Source organism: Salminus brasiliensis, chromosome 18 (assembly GCF_030463535.1).
Source record: "Salminus brasiliensis chromosome 18, fSalBra1.hap2, whole genome shotgun sequence".
Classification (NCBI taxonomy): domain Eukaryota; kingdom Metazoa; phylum Chordata; class Actinopteri; order Characiformes; family Bryconidae; genus Salminus; species Salminus brasiliensis.
Window position 1 is genome coordinate 13,493,730 of NC_132895.1, and position 19,532 is coordinate 13,513,261.

The window sequence follows — 19,532 nt, forward strand, 5'->3', positions numbered from 1 at the left end:
GAAAACCCTGATAAATTTCAACATCAGTTCTGATAGATGATGAATATGCTAATAAATTCTACACATTGCTATATACCTTTTCCTGAAAGCATTTCTACATTCAGGCAAGGGCATGTAGCATTAGAAACAAAGCTAAACGTTTAAAAAGAAAAAAAAATAAAGAATGACATTACTGCTGTACGTAAACAAAAGAATTAAATCCACAAATTCATCCAAATTCAGTAGCAAACACAAACGTGAGGTTCATTAAAACATTTACTGTGCAAAACAAACAATAAAAAGTGGCCCACATCAGACATATTTAAACCCACATGGGGCAAAACCTTAAACAGACCAACAGACTCTGAGTCAGAAACAAGACTGAAACGATAAACTAACAGGAACAGCATTTTAAAATAAAAACACCTCATTAAATTTAGCCTTCAGTCACCTGGCTGTTGCTATTTTTGCTCTTTGCTTAAAAGATTTGTAGGTCAAGATATAGCAATTATTAATCATGATCTTTACATATTATCAATTCTACATGCACTGATCAGCCATAACATTAGCATTACTGACAGGCGAAGTAAAAAAAAAAACACAGGTTCTCTTCATCTAAAGTAGCATCTGTCAATGGGTGGATATATTAGGCAGCAAGTGAGCAGTTGGTTTTTGAAGGTGATGCATTGAAAGCAGAAAATAAAGATAGAAAAGAATCTGAGTCACTCTGACAAGGGCCAAACTGTGATGGCTAGATGACTAGGTCAGACCATCTTGAAGGTTTTGTGGGGATTTTGTGGTATGCAGTTGTCAGTACCTAACGGAAGTGCTTCAGAAAAAGACAACCAGTCAACTGGTGACTCATTGATGCCATCTATGGAGGTCCCACCTTACAACTAACAGTTAGTTAGTTAGACTTAAAGGATCTGCTGCTGATGTCTTGGTGCCAGATACCATAGGACGTCTTCAGAGGTCTTATGGAATTTATGCATTGAATGCTCCAATTGGTTGTGGTGGCACAAGGAAGACTTGCTCAACATTAGGCAGGTGGTGTTAATGTTACGGCTGATCGGTGTACATACACATGAACAAACACACATACACTCACACAGTGTTCCACAGGAACATTGCCTTAGCTAAAATTGGACACTTGAGCATAACTCAGCAATTCTGGTTTGTTCAATTCTAGTGCTCTCTAGTGCTGTATCAGAGGAGGAAGAAATAACAAAGACCACAAAAAATGACAAAAGCCAGCAACCAGTGAAAAGAGTAGATGGAGATGATCACAATGTCAGAGTCAAACAGCCAGCCCCGCATGTCTCCCAGATCCAGTCCATCTAGCCCAAACGCTCGGTGGGGAAACTGCCACTGGCCAGCAGAGGCTGCACGTCTCTGGAACCCTGAAATAAAAAGCAATTATTAATGCAATATCCTTAAAATAAAAAGAATAATACTAGTAATAAAGCTGCAAACCCCATAAAATGTGGAAACGCTTTGGACAGCTGGGCAGGGGCCATTTGGAATAGTTGGTCTGCTGGAAGGTCTCCTTTCTTGATAGGTACTCTTTTGGGAAGCAAGTCCTAGTGGTCTGATGGAGCTCTAAAACACAAGAACATCCATGTGTTTTGAAGAAGTTCATCAGATATTAATCAACAAGGACACTCTCCTAATGAAGGTCCTAGTCTACTTGCCTACAGCAGGCCTATAGTGCTCTGCCAGAACCCGTCAGAATGAACAGTGACTTTTTCTTTGTGCACCGCGTGCTGAACAGAACTCCTAATTACTGCATTCTTTCATCTGAGACCTCCCTCTGCCTGCAAGTGGTCCACACGAATCCTCTAATGGCATTGAGTGAGAAAGACGTAGTTCTTTTTAAGTACACTCACGCAGCTCTGTTCAGTGTTGGGTAGGTTTCATTTAGTTCTTTTGTCATTTGAAGTACACTGCTGGCTTAGGCCTCGAACAGCCACATTTACACAACTCAGAGAACTCCAACATCCTTTACACTTCATGTGCAAACAAAACTACCAGAACAGCATAGACAAACAACGTGAAATAAAGGTATTACTTGTATTATTTCTTTCTTAAATATGGTGCCTATCAAGAGTCAAATGGTGGTAAGTTTCAGAACATTTGTACATAGTCATCAACTGTGTTTTCCTTGTAATTTGTGTAACGGATTTATAACAAATATCAGTTTCTCAGACATAGATTAAGCCCAAGTCTAGACTAAAAAGAATTTCAAAGGTGTACCACCACTGGAAATACAAGCTACCTGAAGAGCAGACTAGACTTAATCCATTTCTGGAACGCCAACCCCATGGAATTTTCAGGTAATCCCAGAATCAATCGTATTGTAGTGGGTGAAACTAGGTCATTCATTTGCCGGACTGACCTTGCTGAAAGAGCACGTGAGATATGAGGGTTCTGCAGAGGGGGCAGGGGGTGCTCCTTGGCCGGTTCTGCGCTACCGTCCTCAGACAAGGCTCACAGAACACGTGGCTGCACGGTTGGCACATGTAGGGGTTGTAGTACACATCCAAACACACTGCACAAGTGTAGCCTTCTTTCTCCTCCTCATCGCTGCTCGTCAGATTCCACTTTGCACTCTGAAACACAGCAAATACACCCAAACGACAGGCCAGTTTTAAATTACACTTTTTTTATTAGATGCGGAATAGCTTAAGATTTTGCCAGCAGTAGACCAACATATCACAAACACTATCAACGACATACAGTTCAAATGTCCTCAGTAAGTGGAAGACCTACCAGCTTATTTATATGCCAAGCCATTCTAAAAATCAGCTCATATTCTTAACATTTCTGTATTAACATGCCTTTAACTGCACATCAGTTATAAACGGAGGGAAGTGTCCATCTTAAATAAATTAAATCAATCAATCAAATGAAACTAGCATGTTCTTTGCTAAAAATACACCACTTGCTTGGATTTGCAAGCTCCCCAACAATATGGCACATAACATGCAGTTAAAAGCAAATACTTATATGCATAGTAGGGCTGGGCAAAATAGTGAAAATACTATATCAATATTTAAAGACTGTTTTCATGATACACAATACTTATCGTGATACATGTAATCTCAGAATAAATACATCAATAGCAACAGATTCCTAAAAACTACTATTCAGATACTGTACATACTGAACACAATGATTTCTATTCAACATCTGCTGCACCTCATCTAATTAAAATAGTCTGCTACTAAAACCACACTGTTTGTAATGAAACAGTTGATCAGTGTTTATTAACAATTAACAATATCATAGATATGCTTAAAAAAGCAAAATTATCATGATACGATAAAATATCATCATATTGCCCAGCTCTAATGCATTGTACATGTAGTGCAACATTCAGCCATTACATTAAAACCACTGAACAACATTATCTGGTTACAATGGCATCCGTCAAAGGGGGGATTGTTCATATTGGGTAGCATGTTAATCTGAAAGCGAGTCTGACAAAAGGCCAAACTGCGATGACTAGACGACTGGTCATAGTATCTCCAAAACAGCAAGGGTTGTGGGGTGTTCCTGGTATGCAGTATACTTACCAAAAGTGGTCCAAGGTAGGACAATCGGTGAACAGGGTTATGGGTGTCTGATGCTTACTGATGTGTTTGTGGGGAGCGAAGGCTAGCCCATCTGCTCCGATCCCACAGAAGAGCTACTGTAGCAGAAATGACTGGAAAAGTTAATGCTTCCTGTCTTGTGGGGTTCATGCCTTGACAGGTCAGAGCTGTTGGTTGGCTGCACGAGGGGAACGTAGTGATGGGAGTGATTGGAGACAACCACAGCCTTACACTCATTACTTGTTTTACAAATTTATATTCCTTCTCTAACTTAGTCATTTAGAGGGACATATGATCTTTCATATGCACTCTCTTTAGCTCTGTCCATCTCTGTCAAAGTGCCAAGGACACATGGAGGTTGTTTATGATTTTCAGGAGATGTCCTGAAGGCCGTTAAGATGATGCTTTTGCTGTGTATGGCAGAACTGAAAGTTGGGCTTCAGCCACAAGAGTATAAATTACGTGACAACAAGCTATCAGAGTGAACTGCTTTAGACAACATGTTAATCAGACACTTCTGGCACGGTCATATTCACAGATGCTACCCAATAGTTTTCTGTTTAATCATTAGTATTTAAGCTTTATTGACCAATCGTAGATACCTTTGACATTAATAGAACAACTATGTCATATATTTAATCTTTCTGATTTACATATAATGTACATTAAGGTAGAATGACTTTGACGTAGTCTGTGTTGATTGGAGGAAGGAGATGCCCAAGGGTTGTGAATCTCGGTTGTGAATGCACTGGCCTATTGATGTGATGTTGCTTTATTATACTATCTTTTTACTTATACTTCTTTTTAAATCTCTGTAATGCTGAAACAATTTGAAAGTATATTTTACCTTATTAAATCTTTTAAATTAAAAATTTGACTCATGGTCATCACATTTTAATATTTCACTGGTTTTCACATAGTTACAAGTTTTACCATAGTCATTACCAAACACTACAAAATATTAAGGTTTTAATGTTATGGCTGATGCATGTATACTTACCCAGAGTAGCCTATAAATTAACTCTGTCATACAGAGGGTAAAGTCCAAGACTCTAACCAAACACCAGTACTTCTGTTGGTTTAACAAAGTGTTTAGCAATAAAGACTCAGCTAAGACTCAGGTATCAGCTAATACCACATGATTTTAATGGCCTACATCCTTGTGACATTCTGTATTAACTTTTGGAGGGATGCCTGTGAACTAAGATAAGCTTACCTGGAAAACTCTATTCTCAACTCCAGTCATGAGCTCTAAAATTATGTCTGGATTTGGTACTGTGGAACTGAACAGAGCCAGTCACACTGGTTGCACTTATCATGTATTAAAGAAGCAGTGGTAAATGTCAGACCACATTTGCATGGTCTGCTTCACTGGAAGAATATTTTTGACATCCTACAGCATATATACAGATATGACAATGACATTCACTGTGCTATCCACTAAACATCTTAATAAAAGTGATTTATGATCAGAGAAAACTGACAAGTGTTAGGACAGCATCTTACCAGTTCCTTCTCCTCAACCTGACTCTGAATCCAGCGCTCCTTCTTTCTTTGCTTCCGCCTCAGGCTCTTTAACCGATTCCTCTCTCGCTTGGTCAACTTCTGAACATGGCTGGAGGTGGTGTGGTGCACTTGTTCTTCTGTGATGTCCTCTTGCTCTTGTTCCAGTTCTTCTGTGTCCAGAGAAGGCGTTTCCTGTGATGTGAAATGAGCCAGACGATCCCCTGTGCTCTCCTGATAAATTGATGGTTCTACTGACATTTGCCTTTCATGGGCTACGGGATCTTCACTATCTGTCTCAACAGACCTGAGGGTTTGTGGTTCCTGTCTGGAGTTCACATTAGCAACTGCCTCATCGATTTCCTCATCTACAGGGGAAATGTGGGAGAAATCAGGAGAACTACTAGAGGGAGTGATGAAAGAGGCCTCACTATCTAAACTAGTCACTTGTGCCGGCATTCTTAAACGTTGTAGGTCCTGGTCCAGATTTGAGATTGGATCAAGTTCTCTGGTTGTCTCTGGTTCTTCTTGTTTTCTTTCTTTACTCAGAAATTCTGTCTTAGACTTCAATATATCTGCATGTCTCTTGGCCCTGCCTAGTCTGCTCAAGTGGACAGAATGCTTTACAGCCTGATCAACACGGCTTTTGCTGAGGTGCACAGCTGTGTCACGTCCACAAGGACATTTTGGACAGTTTATGAAATTGAAACTTCCCAGCCGAGCTCCACAGTACTGACAGTTCAGCTTCCCAACAGTCCAATGAACCTGTAAAAAGAGCCTTTAGAGCTTTCTTTTTAAAAGGTAACTTACACAGGCATATGAAAGGTTCTTATGTCAAATCTTTACAGTGACAGAGTCAATAAAACCACTTATTTATTAACCGTAAAATACAACAACTACTTTATGGAAGCTTACACCACAGACGGCCAGTACCTGATTAACAACGTCCAAAATCCAATCTGGCAATGCATCAACATCCACGTGCCACACACTGCAGGCGCCCATGAACTCTTTTGACACCTGTGATGAGACATTTATGAAAACAACTGATCCATTCATTACAGACGCATGTGCATAGAAACAACAGGATAATGTCAATGACTATTGTACCATTGTACTTTACTGCATTTATTACTGCATGGCCTTTTCAGCTAGACTTAACTTTCACATGGTGGCTGAAGTTCTGCACAAGTCATGTAGCCTAAAGGGTTTTACCAGTAGTAGAAAAACATGGACTATATTTGGGCTGCTGAATACATAGTCTGGGTTTACTACTACAGTGTGGTTTTGACAAGTGATTCATTCACTGGACATAAACCGTAATTAAGTCACTGAATCATCCAGTGACATTACTAGAATATCTGACTTACAATCAGTACAATCAAATTTGTTTTGCCTTTATGATTTTAGGATTAAACCTCAAAAAGGCATTTGGGTCGAAGTACTGCTTTCTTTCTAATACAAAAACACAACTAAATACCTTTACTGAGACCTACAGCAGTGCTACACAAAGTACTAAAAGTCAAACAATTCTAAATGCAATTCTAAAGTCCTCTAATTTCCAATACTTCTTGAAATAAAAAAGCTGACATTCTAAATGAGCCATAGCATTTAGATTAGTTTTTATGTGTGTTTAATCTAACTAATATTTGGTATATATCATTATAAAATAAAGAAGAGTTATTTGAGCAATTCCACAGAAGACCCATTTTGGCAAAAGGGATGTGCGTTACAATAAGTGTTTACATACACTTTTTAAAACCTTGTTTTATGTATGTATGTGTGTATGTATGTGTGTATAGTGTATATATATATGTGTATATATATATATATATATATTATATATATATATATATATATATATATATATATATATATATATATATATATATATATATATTTTATATCTTTTACAAAAATGTTCTTATTCTATGGCATCATTTACTTAAAGAACCCTTAGTAGCAAACCTTTGCAGAATAAAAGAACCACAGCCAAATTAATTTCTGAGCAGTAAAGATATGTTGGTTTACTCACCGAAAGCAGGCATATTGAGTCTGCTACACATCTTCTGCATTTTCTACAACGAAGCACTGAGGGTTCCTCTGCAGCCCCTCCAGGCTCTGCTACTGTGCCCTGTTTATAAAAACGTGCTGGTTAGCTTTCGACAAGCATCCACAAAGGACATAATCCAGCTTTACAGGGTCACGATGTATTTACAGTGAAAGAGTCCTCAGTCTAAGGTCATAAGGCTGAAAACAAAGGGATGCTAAAGTGGAAGTCTGCAGTCTAAAGCCCTGGTCGAAGAATGTGTACGAGACGTAAATACTCAATAAAAAAAAAATAATAATTTCAGTTGGGTTTTACTGCTATAGGGCGTTTTAACGAAATCCGGGACTAGACGTGTAATTAAATAGCCAGCTAACCCAGAAATCTGTCTTTGTCAACCCTCCAAGGCTAGTAGAGCAGCACTGTAACTTACACTGGCCAAATCTGCTTTGCATGTTTATTTCCTGTTCTTGTCTTTCTGCCACCCCTGACTTGTGCTCAAAGTAACCAACTACACCCAGTGGAAATGTCTGCTGGTAGTTTCCGACCAACAATGTTTCAAAATAAGGTGGTAAACAAATATACAACTGAGATTTGATCAATATGAAATATTTCAAATGCCTTGTTGCTGTCTCGGTAGGTAAAGTGCTGCCTGTTTTGAGCAACGTTAGGCTAAAACAGGCTAAAGACCCAGTCCTGTTTTGTTTCCGTTCCCAATAGTTTAACGACTTCTTGTCATTTCTATTATAGTAATATAATAATTTTAATAAGTGCTTTATTTGGGGGAATTTGTAAATAAAGAGAAATTAACTAGCCACATTCATCACAAAAATAAACTAAAGGTCGCTCCAATTTCGGGCTGATTTGTGTTAACTTTAGAAACAGTGAGGCAGACTAATATAAGTGGTTTTAGTTATGTAGGTATGTATAGCTATCTATCTTAAAGAAAACTTTGACTGGTTACTGCTGATAACCTAGTCAAGTGGACTTCACCGAGTCTCTGTTAGCCAGACGGCTAGTTCAATACGCGGCGGTCTCACTTCCAGCCTCTGTGAGCTGGTAGCTGGTAGCTGCGTTGTTTTTCCGGATAACTTGAAACTCTGGACTCACACTTGTCTGTAGGACACAACGTGTCTCCGACTTTACCGCATGCGTTTGAGTTTTAACCAATACTATAAGTCCAGTGAAGCAAAAAAATACATGTACCGTATCACAGGAGGCCATTGTTTAGGTGATAGCTATAGCTATATTATCAGACCCTCTTCGACACGGTGGCTAACCAGCGTTAGCTTACAGGCTAAAAACAAACTACACGTTGAGTCGGGCTGGTGTAGTTCTAGCTGCCTACCATACGGAGGCCGCATTGGGTAAAAATCAAACTCAAAAACGCGATTCTAATCCATTACGCAGTCCAGCACTATAAGACTAAGCTATTCTGCTTATTCCTTTAAGTGTGTCATGTATGTGTGCGTGTGTGTGTGTGTGTGTGTGTGCTTGTGTAAGTCAAAAATAATAACAAAAAAAGAAACAATCTATCATTAAAAGTTCAATTCAAGCTGTCGTTGTAGAATAACTTAAATAAATATACTATAACAAGTAGATCTATTGGATTCATTAATTCATAATGGCATTACATACATTACCAATCACATTGATTTGTATTAGGTTTCCTCTATGTTATGTATATATATTGTGATATGCTGTACATTTGTTGATGTGTTGTGGATATGGTCTGTAATGTCTTTTTAATGGTGAAACCTAAGATAATGGTCTTATTTTGTCCTTTGATCGCTAGCTAGTTACCTCAGTGGTTTTCTTCTCCAGTTCTGGAGACCCACTGCCCTTCACAGTTTCAGGTTTTATTTTTTGCTCCAACACACCTGCTCCAGCTTTTGAAGGGCTTAATCATTAGATCGGTGTTTCTCAACCCTGTTTCTGGAGGCACCCTGCCATGAACATTTATTGCTTTCCATTCTCATATCACACCTGATTCAAGTAATCAGCTTATTAACAAGTCTGTTTAGAGTTGCAGTGGCTGTGTTGGAGCAGGGAAAGCAGTAAAATGTGCAGGGAAGGGTAACCCTAGGACCAGGGTTGAGAAACACTGCATTAGATTCAATATTTAATATTCATGATTCAAGTTTTATTGTCAAATGCACAGTAAAACAGATGATTACACTGAACAATGACATTCTCACTTTGGTAATCCTCTGTTCACACAAATATAAGACATAAGTAAACATATAAGACATAATAGGATAAGAGGTAGACTTGAATAAGTAAACGTAGTAACTGGTAAGCATTACTGGGTGATATTGTGCAAAAAGCAGTTGACACAAATAACAGTAGAATAACAGCAGAAATAATTGTATGCATGTGTGTAGTGTATATAGTAGAATAGGTTTCAGTAATTATGTGTGTGTGTGTGTATGTGTGTGTGTTCAACCCGAGCTCAACCAGTCAGAGTGAGGGGACGGGGCAGTGTGTTGATAGAAAGGGGCACCTAGTATTGATAAATGAGCTGTGTCAGCTATGCTGGGGCCTCATGCTGGAGTTAAAATCACTGAGTTAGCCTAGTCCTGGGCTCCACATTCCCTTTCTTCTTTTTTAAAACTAGTAACCATCTGAATTAACCTTTTCATTTCTGTGTTCTTTTTTTAGGCTTTGGATGGAGGTACAGCAGGTGGCAGCAGCAGCACAGTCCAGGTTGACGAGTGTCCACCCTAAATCTACTGTCCTGTGGAGTCCAGTCCCAACCCTCATTCCAGCACTGATACACTGAGTCCAGACAGGGATCCAGTGTGTTCTTAATTAAGTAAGCTACACAACCTTTGCAACCAGAGATAGGTAGGCTAACGTTGCTTAAAACCCTGGGCTTGGACTGTCACCCTTTAAGCTAAAACTAAGTCTATAAAAAGTAAGTCTTTAAGTGAAGCCCAGAGTTTGGTAAATACATTTTCTAAAGAACCATAGACAACAGGTTCTAAATCAAGATGTTTTCAAGAGATTCTCAAGAGATTTAACCAATAAAAAAAGACACTCAACATTCAGGTGATTCTTTGAGTTCTCGTGGTTCCATATGGGTTTCCATAGTCTGAGACTAGACTGGAAATGTGAGTATTGTTTCATTCAAACCTGGAAATTAGACCAAGTTAGAATCAAGTAATCACGATCCTGCCCTTTTTCTAATGCTATCATAGTATTCCAGTTGGAGCGAATTTGTGAAATTGACCATATTAACCTTTATACTGAAGTCTAAAGGTTTCTTCATGTTTCTTAAATCTTTTCACTTCCACTGGAGCTCAGTGTTCAGAAGACACTCAGGTAAAGCTGATCTCATTAGCTCGTTTTATTCAAAGTCCACAACTTTATTCCACTCCACAGGGTCCCTCAGCAGTATCCTTATATTCCCCACATGCTGAACCTGGGGTGTGGGTTCAGGGAACTGCAGGTGGTTAAATACCTTCATTCAGATCGCTCTGCAACATCATCATCAAACACAAAGCAACACAGACTCTTCAACAGACGTGCAGTTTCCTGTGAAGCGATGAACCACTATTCACTCCTCACTACACAGTTTAAAGTTCCCCTCCAACTGAACATTTTCACTGCCTGTGGTTTGGGATTAACCTTAAATGTGGAATAACCTGTGTAGTCTTTACAGGACACTAATGGGGAGACTGGAATGCACCTATTGTCACCTTGAGTGCACTCTGTCATTAAAGCAAAAGGGGGGAAATACAACTGCTAAAAATCCTGAAAGTGATGTAAATAGCTATGGTGATTCTGCTGATCTTTATTTAAATGAAATTAAATTAGAATAGACTGTGAAATAGCAGGGGTGACACCGTGGCGCAGCACAGCTCAAGAGGCCCAGTGTTGTGGGTTCGATCCTCACTCCGGTCACTGTCTGAGAGGAGTTTGGTGTGTTCCCTCCAGGTACTCTAAAAAGGTAAAAGTGCACGTATTTGTCACTGTACACTGTACAGCGAAATGTGTCCTCTGCATTTAACCCATCTGTGGTAGTGAACACACACACAAACACACACACGCCACCACTGCCCCCCCTCTAATTTCCTTCCTCCTCCCAAAAACACATGGTAGGTGAATTTACTAGGCTTAATTGCCCCTAGGTAGGTGTGTGTGTGGCTTTGGACCCACCGCAACAATGACAAAGAAGATGGATGGAAGAAAGAAGCCTTTGCACTTGTGGTCTCCGGACCCCATTGTTTTTGTTTTTGTTTTTTTTTAGTTATTTATTTATTTTTACCAAGGACCCTTTGTAAAGAAAAAGTTCAGAGATAATTCAGAGTTAATACACTCTAGAGGTTAGTTTTTTAAACTTAAAAAAGCTTGTCATCTTGTCTTGTCATCAACAATCTTGTCATTCACGAAAAATAGTTATTCACACTCACACGTCCCATCTGCACAAATGGTTCTGTAAAGAATTATTTAAAGAATCATTTAAACATTCAGATTGTTCATTGAGTTGTTATGATTTCATACAGAACCATTGTTTCTACCATTTCTATCATTACTCTCATTACTTTTACCATCACTGCAATGACTATATTAAGTTGTACTATACCAAGATTAATATATTATGATTATGAAAATGTTACACACCTGAGCAGTACAACAGTATATGTGGTTTGGTGACTTTTATCAATAATTTATAAATAGTTCTAATCAGAGGAGGATGGGCTGGGCCCCCCTTGTGACTCCCCCCTTGTGTTCCTGCCAAGGTTTCTTCCTTCAGCTCTGAGGGAGTTTTTCTTGCCACTGTCGCCTTTGGCTTGCTCACTAGGGGTCTTAGGTTTTCATGTCTTCTTATGTTGTTGATTTCTTGTCTTTTTACTAATCACTGATTGTGTAAAGCTGCTTTGTGACAACAACAGTTGTAAAAAGCGCTATACAAATAAATTTGATTTGATTTGATATATGGTTCCGGGTGAAATCATTGAGGATCTTTACTGTATGTGGAAGTTCTTTTAAACTTCAAAGAGCTTCTTTACACTCACACACCTCGATGGTTAATTAAATGACAATACACTGAAATCAATAGTTGTTTAAACCTTCTGTAAACCTTTTATGTGCTATATAGAACCTTCAAACCTAAGAATCTTTAAAAGTTGTATAAAGGACCTCATTCAAGAGAGTTTTCACCATCAAGAATAAACATTTAATAATGTACAGAAATATGGTAAAGGTTCAGCTCAGCAACATTTAAACAAGCTTGTGAAATAGTGTAAGAAAATAGTCTGGTCAAACCATGTTTGGAGGTCAAAAGGTACTGCATATCACCCCAAAACCACCAACACTGAAGGTTGGAGGTGGTAACATCATGGATAAAGAATGATTGGACAAATGTACCAAAACATTCTTGATAAAAATCTGCTGGCATCTACCAGGATGATGTAGATGAAATGAGGGTTGACATTTCCAGCAAGACAATGATTCCAAGCACAATAAACACACAGCTAAGGAAACTGTCAGTTGGTTTCAGAGAATAAATAAAGCTGCTAGAATGGCCCAGCCAATCACCTGACCTGAATCCAATAGAAAATCTATGGAAGGAATTAAAGCTCAGAATTCACAGTAGGAGCCCACAGAACCTCCACAGAAGAGTGTTTGTGTGGAAGAATGGGCCAAAATCACACCTGAGCAACGCATGCAACTAGTTTCTCTGTACAGGAGGTGTCTTGAAGCAGGCTTTTGTACGTGGATTAAATACATTTCAGTAAGCGTGTTTAATATTTAATTTATGGACATCTATGGTTTGTTTTTTTTTTGGTTGTTACTGACATCTGGTGAGAATTTCATGTCGATGGCACCTTTAAAAATATATGTACTGTATTTGCTGTATATATATATATTTTGCTGCATTTCGATTTATATACAGAATAATTATGTTTTTATACTAAGGAACCCCTGAAGAATCTATAAAGAACTCACTTATAAAATAAAAGTTCCTGGCTTTTGCTTTGGAAATATGGTTCTAAGGAAAGTTAAAATTACATGGAGGATATTCAGACCATATTACCAACCTTCCTCACAATCACACACTTTAGAGAACCAAATATTTTTCTAAAATCATTCGATTTAGCACTGAAAATGTTCTTTGACTATAGAAACAACAGGACAAACATTTTTGGTGCTACGGGAACCCTTTATTTGGTTAAAAAGATAAAGTATAAAGAACCACATATGAGAGGTTTTCCACCAAACATTTAACCTGGTGAAGAACCATTTAAACATCCTACTGTGTGGGTCTATTGGTATATACTGAAAAAAAAAACATGACGAACATTTATATTCCACTTAGATACAGCGAATGTGGACCTTCCAGAATGAATGAATGAATCTCTTCCTTACCTTCAACAATAGTTGGAAACACTGTAGCTAGTATAGGGAGTGTTCTCTTTTTTCCAGACAATGATATGTTGCTGTTATTTCTTGAATTATTGATCTATTTATACTTTATATTTTTTCTTATTTACTAATTTATTTATTTTTACTTTGGTCTTAATCTGTCTCTGTGAATCTCTACATATTAGGAACGATTTTTATGTATAACAAATTATTTGAGATCTGTAAAGAATTCTCGTGGTTCTCGACCGAAAAAAATCCCTGAAAAACACATGAATCCATATGAAAGTCCCTAAGTGGCTTTTGTCTTGGACATATGGGTCCAGAGAAATTGTTCTTCGAACCTTACATCTCATTTACAAAAAAGGAACCACCCACTGAAACACTCTTCAGGGAACCAAAAGTGGTTCTTTTATGTTATCACTCCATGTCACTCTTTCTGGCACCTTCATTTCTAAGAGTGTGTAATGACCAACATATCCATTTCCAGGAAATTAATGGAAGTCCAGAGTAAAAGCTCTGGTCACCTGCGTAGGTAACTGACGTATATATCGCGGGGCTGCTATATAAACGCTCGCGCCTCGCCACAGCCCCTTTCAGTGATGATGCTCTTGCCTCGCCTCGCGCGCGCTCCTGTGTTAGGAGTGCTGTAGGGGACCAAAGCTGCTTCCACTGTGGCGCCCTGCGTGACCCAGACATGGAGGAAATACACAACCTGTCTTCATTACTCCAGAACGACAGTGGTTTGTATTACCAGAACGACACGGCGACGGTATCCGTGAAGGTCCCGTTGAGTTATCAGGTGTCCACGTCGGTGCTGATCGGCGCGCTTATCCTCTGCTCCGTCTTTGGGAACTCATGCGTCGTGGCGGCCATCGCTTTGGAGAGGTCACTGCAGAACGTGGCCAACTATCTGATCGGCTCGCTGGCCGTTACGGACCTTATGGTGTCGGTGCTCGTGCTGCCCATGGCGTGCCTCTACCAAGTTCTGGACAAGTGGGCGCTCGGGCAGGTCACCTGTGACATCTTCATCTCTCTGGACGTCCTGTGCTGCACGTCCTCGATCCTGCACCTGTGCGCGATAGCTCTGGACAGGTACTGGGCCATCACCGACCCGATCGACTACATGAAGAAGCGGACCCTCAAGCGAGCCGCCGTGCTGATCAGCGTCACCTGGCTGGTGGGCTTTTCCATATCCATCCCGCCCATGCTGATCATGAAGTCGCAGCCCAAGAGCAAAGCGGAGGACATCGCCAACCCGGAGGCGTGCATGATCAGCTTCGACCCGTGGTACACGATTTACTCGACCTTCTGCGCCTTCTACATCCCGCTCATCCTCATGCTCGTGCTCTACGGGCGCATCTTCAAAGCTGCGCGCTTTCGCATCCGCAAGACGGTGAGGAAGTCCGAGAAGGTGAAGTGTCTGACCGTGTCGCCGGCCCTCTTCAGGAAGTCCAACGGCGAGCTGAAGAGCTGGAGGAGCAGCGTGGAGCCCAAACCGGCCGAGTGCGCCAACGGCGCGGCGAAGCGCACGGACGACGGCGAGTCTTTGGAGATCGTGGAGGTGCAGGGCGGCGCCAAAAGCAGTTTGCCGCTGCCCAACGCGCCCGGCCAGGTGCCCCTGTTCGAGAACAGGCACGAGAAAAACACGGAGGCCAAGAGGAAGCTCGCCCTAGCGCGCGAGCGCAAAACGGTGAAGACGCTGGGCATCATCATGGGCACGTTCATTCTCTGCTGGCTGCCGTTCTTCATCAAAGCGCTCGTGATGCCCTTCTGCCCCTCGTGCCAGATGCCCGTGTGGCTCAGGGACGTGATCAACTGGCTGGGCTACTCCAACTCCCTCCTGAACCCCATCATCTACGCTTACTTCAACAAGGACTTCCAGAGCGCCTTCAAGAAGATCATCAAATGCCATTTCTGCAGACCCTGAACCCTGAGACCCCGAGACCCTGAGAGCGCTGCTTTGTAAATGACTGAACAGTTCTCTCAAACAGACCTCGGTGAGTTGAAAGAGCAGAGGATGAGAACAAACCTGCATTAATCAGTATCTCAGTTCGCCTGACTGTGGAAGAGGTCGTTATGTAATATACATTATATTCTTTCTATTTTCAGAAAAAGGGTGTATAATACTGTGTATATGATACAGAGGAACAACATGTGCCGCTCATGTCCATTTGACACATGAATGTGTTCATGCTGTTAAATAAACTGACTCTAGTCTGACTGCTCTCCTTCTTTGCTCTTCATCTCTCAGTCAGAGCATCTCTCATAGTTCTCTCTTAGGCACCAGACTAAACACTTTCACCTTCGGCTGGCTACTATGGAAAACATAGCATAAATTTGCATAGGTCTCAGTGATGATGCATACAGCTGATTTCAGGGAAAAGGGGGGTATTGTTCTTGGTCGGTCTCTGTAATGTGGCTCTGCTCAGCAACGCAGTGTGTGATGTTAACAGTGTATGGATTAACACAGCCTCAGCCTTACTCCTGATCACTAATGACAGGATCTGGTCAAATTGAGGATGATTACCTGGAGGATAATGGGACTCCTGGGATGTCAGGGATTTGGAATCTGACATCTGCATATTTATTAGTAGTTTTATTTACAAATAGCCCGGTTTAGCCATTAGTTTCTTCATTTATTTATTTACCGCTTAATTTCGGACTCTTGATCAGTGGTGTTTTTGAGATGGTGTTCTGTCTAGACCTGGTGTTCTGTCCAGGGAATTGAGGCAAAAGTAACAAAAAAAGAGGGAACAAATAATAGAACTGTGCTCATAGTCTGGTAAAGCAGAATTTACTCACAGGGTTTTTGAGGTCAGGACACTCAGAGAGGCTTTCTGACATTGCTTTTGGTTGTAAAACCCCAATTCAAGGTTGTTTTTCAGCACCATCCCCCATGGCACAAAGTGAACCCACAATGGATGCAGAGGGGGCAATAGCATATTTTCAGAACAAACAAAATGGTTTAACTCCTTAATGGTTCATAACTCAGCCAGTTTGCACTGCTTTCCATGTGGTTTATTTATAATAAGCCTGGATGATGTCATAAGCCTGAGAATTGAAAGGGTTAACACGCATCTGGTCTTGTTACACAACCAGAATCCTGAAGGCAAACTAATGTAGGTATTTAGATAATAAGGTAGGATATGGATATATAGAGGTTAGCTTAGACACTGTTTAAGGTTATAATGAATGAATCTATCTAAGAGGCATGAAGACTTCCAAAAAACTGGCTACCAGAACAAGCAAACAAAACGGTAACTGTGTAAGAAACTGTCAGATACGTTTAAAATGAACATCTTCAGAAGGGTTGAACATTCGACATACAAATATAGAAAAAGCTCTGCATTGGTATAGACGGGTTTCTGTGTAACGTTATAACAGATTCATGTGCAACCAGGGGACAGAAAGCAACAGAAAGCCGTGCTCTTCACATTAGAGAGCAAAAATGACAAGAAGTTGGAGAAGATAGATGGAAAATGCTTAACATACCGAGGGGATCAAATCCCATTGCTGAAAAGGGTAGAAGATTAAAAATGAAACAATCAGACAAAAATGAAAAACAAACAAACAGATCCATCTCTGACACTTTATTTCATTATTGAGTCAACAACAACAATTTACAAACAGTGTACTAGTACTGCCCCCTGGCTGCATGCTCTTCCAAGTAATGTTTGTAAATAGGAAACCCATCCTGTTTACAAGCGGGTATCTGTGCTAGGCTAAAAGCTAACCCTAGCCGACTAGCTTTACCATCTCTTTGGCTAGCTAACTGCACACCTCAAGACAGGATAGCAGCACTAATAATAGTTAGATAAAAGTTTATGAAAATAATTCAAAAGAAAGCATAGGCTATACTATGGAACGCTAGGCTATGCTATGTGGTTTCTATGTGAGCTGCTACACCAGTCAATCAAAGCATAGCTCATCAAAAATTTTGAGCCGCCATAAAAGAAAAATCAGCATGTATTATTCTGAGGCCAAAACATACGGTTGTAAACGGGCGTGTAAAAATGCATCTGAACATTATATTTATAAATTTATACAAGATACATTAAAATACTTCATAAATGCATTTTATGGCACATTTTAGGTTTATAGAATCTCCATATAATTGGAAGGTTTTTGGAAACCTCTTCTTTCCTTCCTCACCAGGGTTTTTTTTGTTTTATGATTTGTTGAACTCTTGTTCTATTACTGGATTCCTGTAAAGCTGCTTTGTGACAACGCCAGTTGTAAAAAGCGCCAAACAAATAAATTTGAATTTCAATTGAAAAAATGAAAGGACTGGAACTTGATAATTCTTTAACCTATAAAGCTCCATTAAAACAATTGTGGTTAATCAGTTTGCCTTCTTTTTTGAGCTGTTACTGAATAAATATCTTTGAGTATTATATGGTTTAACCCGGTAAACAGTCAGTTGTCCGCTGACGGGTTGAAGGTATTATTATAACCTTCTAATACAAAAGAACAGCCCAAGCTTGGTTTCTTGGTTTGTACAGAGATGCCTGTAGTTACTAAATAATACACATCAGTGTGTATATAATAAGCCTTGCTGCATTAGGGGGTTAACAGACTCCTTCAAAGCAGAGCAACTCAGATCCTGGAAGGCCGGATTCCTGCACGGTTTTGTGCCTCACCTCCTCAAGCACACCTGATAATTGCAAGGTGTAGTAGGTCTGTTAGAGCAGGGAAATCAGCGAACTGTGCTGGACTCCGGCCTCCGTTGCTCACCTCTGCTATAAAGAGTACTTCACACTCACAGCTCACGTTTCCAACATGGCTCTTGGTTCATAATTTCTTTTTTTTCTATGGCATCACTCGAGCTTTGTGGCACCTTTTAAAAAAGTGTTTATAAATGTACTATGTTGACTGTATATATGAAGCACAGGGTATTTGTGTTGTACACATATCAACCCCACTGCTTTACTCTTGACTGTGTAACAGTAAGGATCCACCTGGTGTTTGTTTTCACTCTCATATGACGTCACCTTATCCGAGACAAGTCATATTCTCAAGTCCGTCCAGCAGTCCAAAAATCTAGTTGAGCTGAAACCACTGAAAGCCACTCAGCAGAACACACACAGATTGTCTGGTCTCCATAGTGACACAGGGGTTGGAAACTCTGAGGTGCAATTATCTGATCAAAGGCCTAGGACAATACTGAGGGACCACGTGCACCTACCACTGGACAGACTGGGCTGTCTTCAGGTCCACAGCTGTTTTTTTTTTCTTTTCTAACCACATGGCAGTCCAGTGGTAAGACCAACTACTTACAATTGTGTCCTTCTCAAAGTATGAGCGCTGTTTCACAAGGGCACTCAATGTTCCAGCTGCTTTTCTTGACTAAATGAGTGTTCTGAAAAGGTTTGCTGCTGATTTGAGTGTGGCCTGCAGCTATAGTGACAAACCAATCAATACAACAGGACTACATTTGTGGAAAGCGCACAGCCTATTTAAAAACTGATATGAATACAGATATGTGTAAAATGCTACTACACTCTTAAAAAATGAATGTGACAAAAAGGGTTGGAATGATGCCCAGGAGAAATGCTTTTGGTTTCCTAGAGACGTAGAAGAGATGCTTTTATTTTCTAGGACTGTACTAAGAACAATTTATTCCAGATAATGTTGCCATCTTTCCTGGGTCCTCTCTGTGTCCAGTCAACATGGTGTATGGTTAGCTAGCTGAAGAGATTGTACAAGGATCTGGTAGGGTTAGCTTTTAGCACCCGCTCATTTCACTAGCTTCTCTGTGATGCATGGTTTTACCCTGGGCCGCTTCCTCCAGTTGGCCTATGCCCGATGACCACTTCATCTTGCTGGCTAGCATTAATGTTTAGCCTATTCAGCCTTGCTTCCATAATATCACAAAGTAGCTCAAAAAGAATTGCCCCATTTTATGGTCCTGTTTTACTCATGTGGGTTCAACGTTTGAAGGAGGACACAGCCGTGTATCACAGTGTAAGTTCACATTATGACACTTTCATGTAATGAACTCATACCAGGGTGCCATTTTTGGAAGGGATGTTGTCCCA

At 40.2% G+C, this 19,532-nt stretch overlaps 2 protein-coding genes across 2 annotated transcripts; one reads left to right on the forward strand and one right to left on the reverse strand.

The window, feature by feature from the left end:
• Positions 1-237: 237 nt before the first annotated feature.
• rnf180b (ring finger protein 180b) lies at positions 238-8,442 on the reverse strand. The gene is made up of 7 exons (XM_072661698.1): positions 8,329-8,442; positions 7,111-7,209; positions 6,009-6,095; positions 5,079-5,840; positions 2,375-2,588; positions 1,453-1,578; positions 238-1,379 (listed from the first exon to the last, which is right to left on the reverse strand). The coding sequence occupies exons 1-7, from the start codon at positions 8,344-8,346 to the stop codon at positions 1,186-1,188; spliced, it is 1,500 nt and encodes a 499-aa protein (XP_072517799.1). The 5' UTR covers positions 8,347-8,442; the 3' UTR covers positions 238-1,185.
• Positions 8,443-14,102: 5,660 nt separating this feature from the next.
• Positions 14,103-16,286, forward strand: htr1ab (5-hydroxytryptamine (serotonin) receptor 1A b). Its single transcript, XM_072661864.1, has one exon. The coding sequence runs from the start codon at positions 14,189-14,191 to the stop codon at positions 15,419-15,421; it is 1,233 nt and encodes a 410-aa protein (XP_072517965.1). The 5' UTR covers positions 14,103-14,188; the 3' UTR covers positions 15,422-16,286.
• Positions 16,287-19,532: the final 3,246 nt, after the last annotated feature.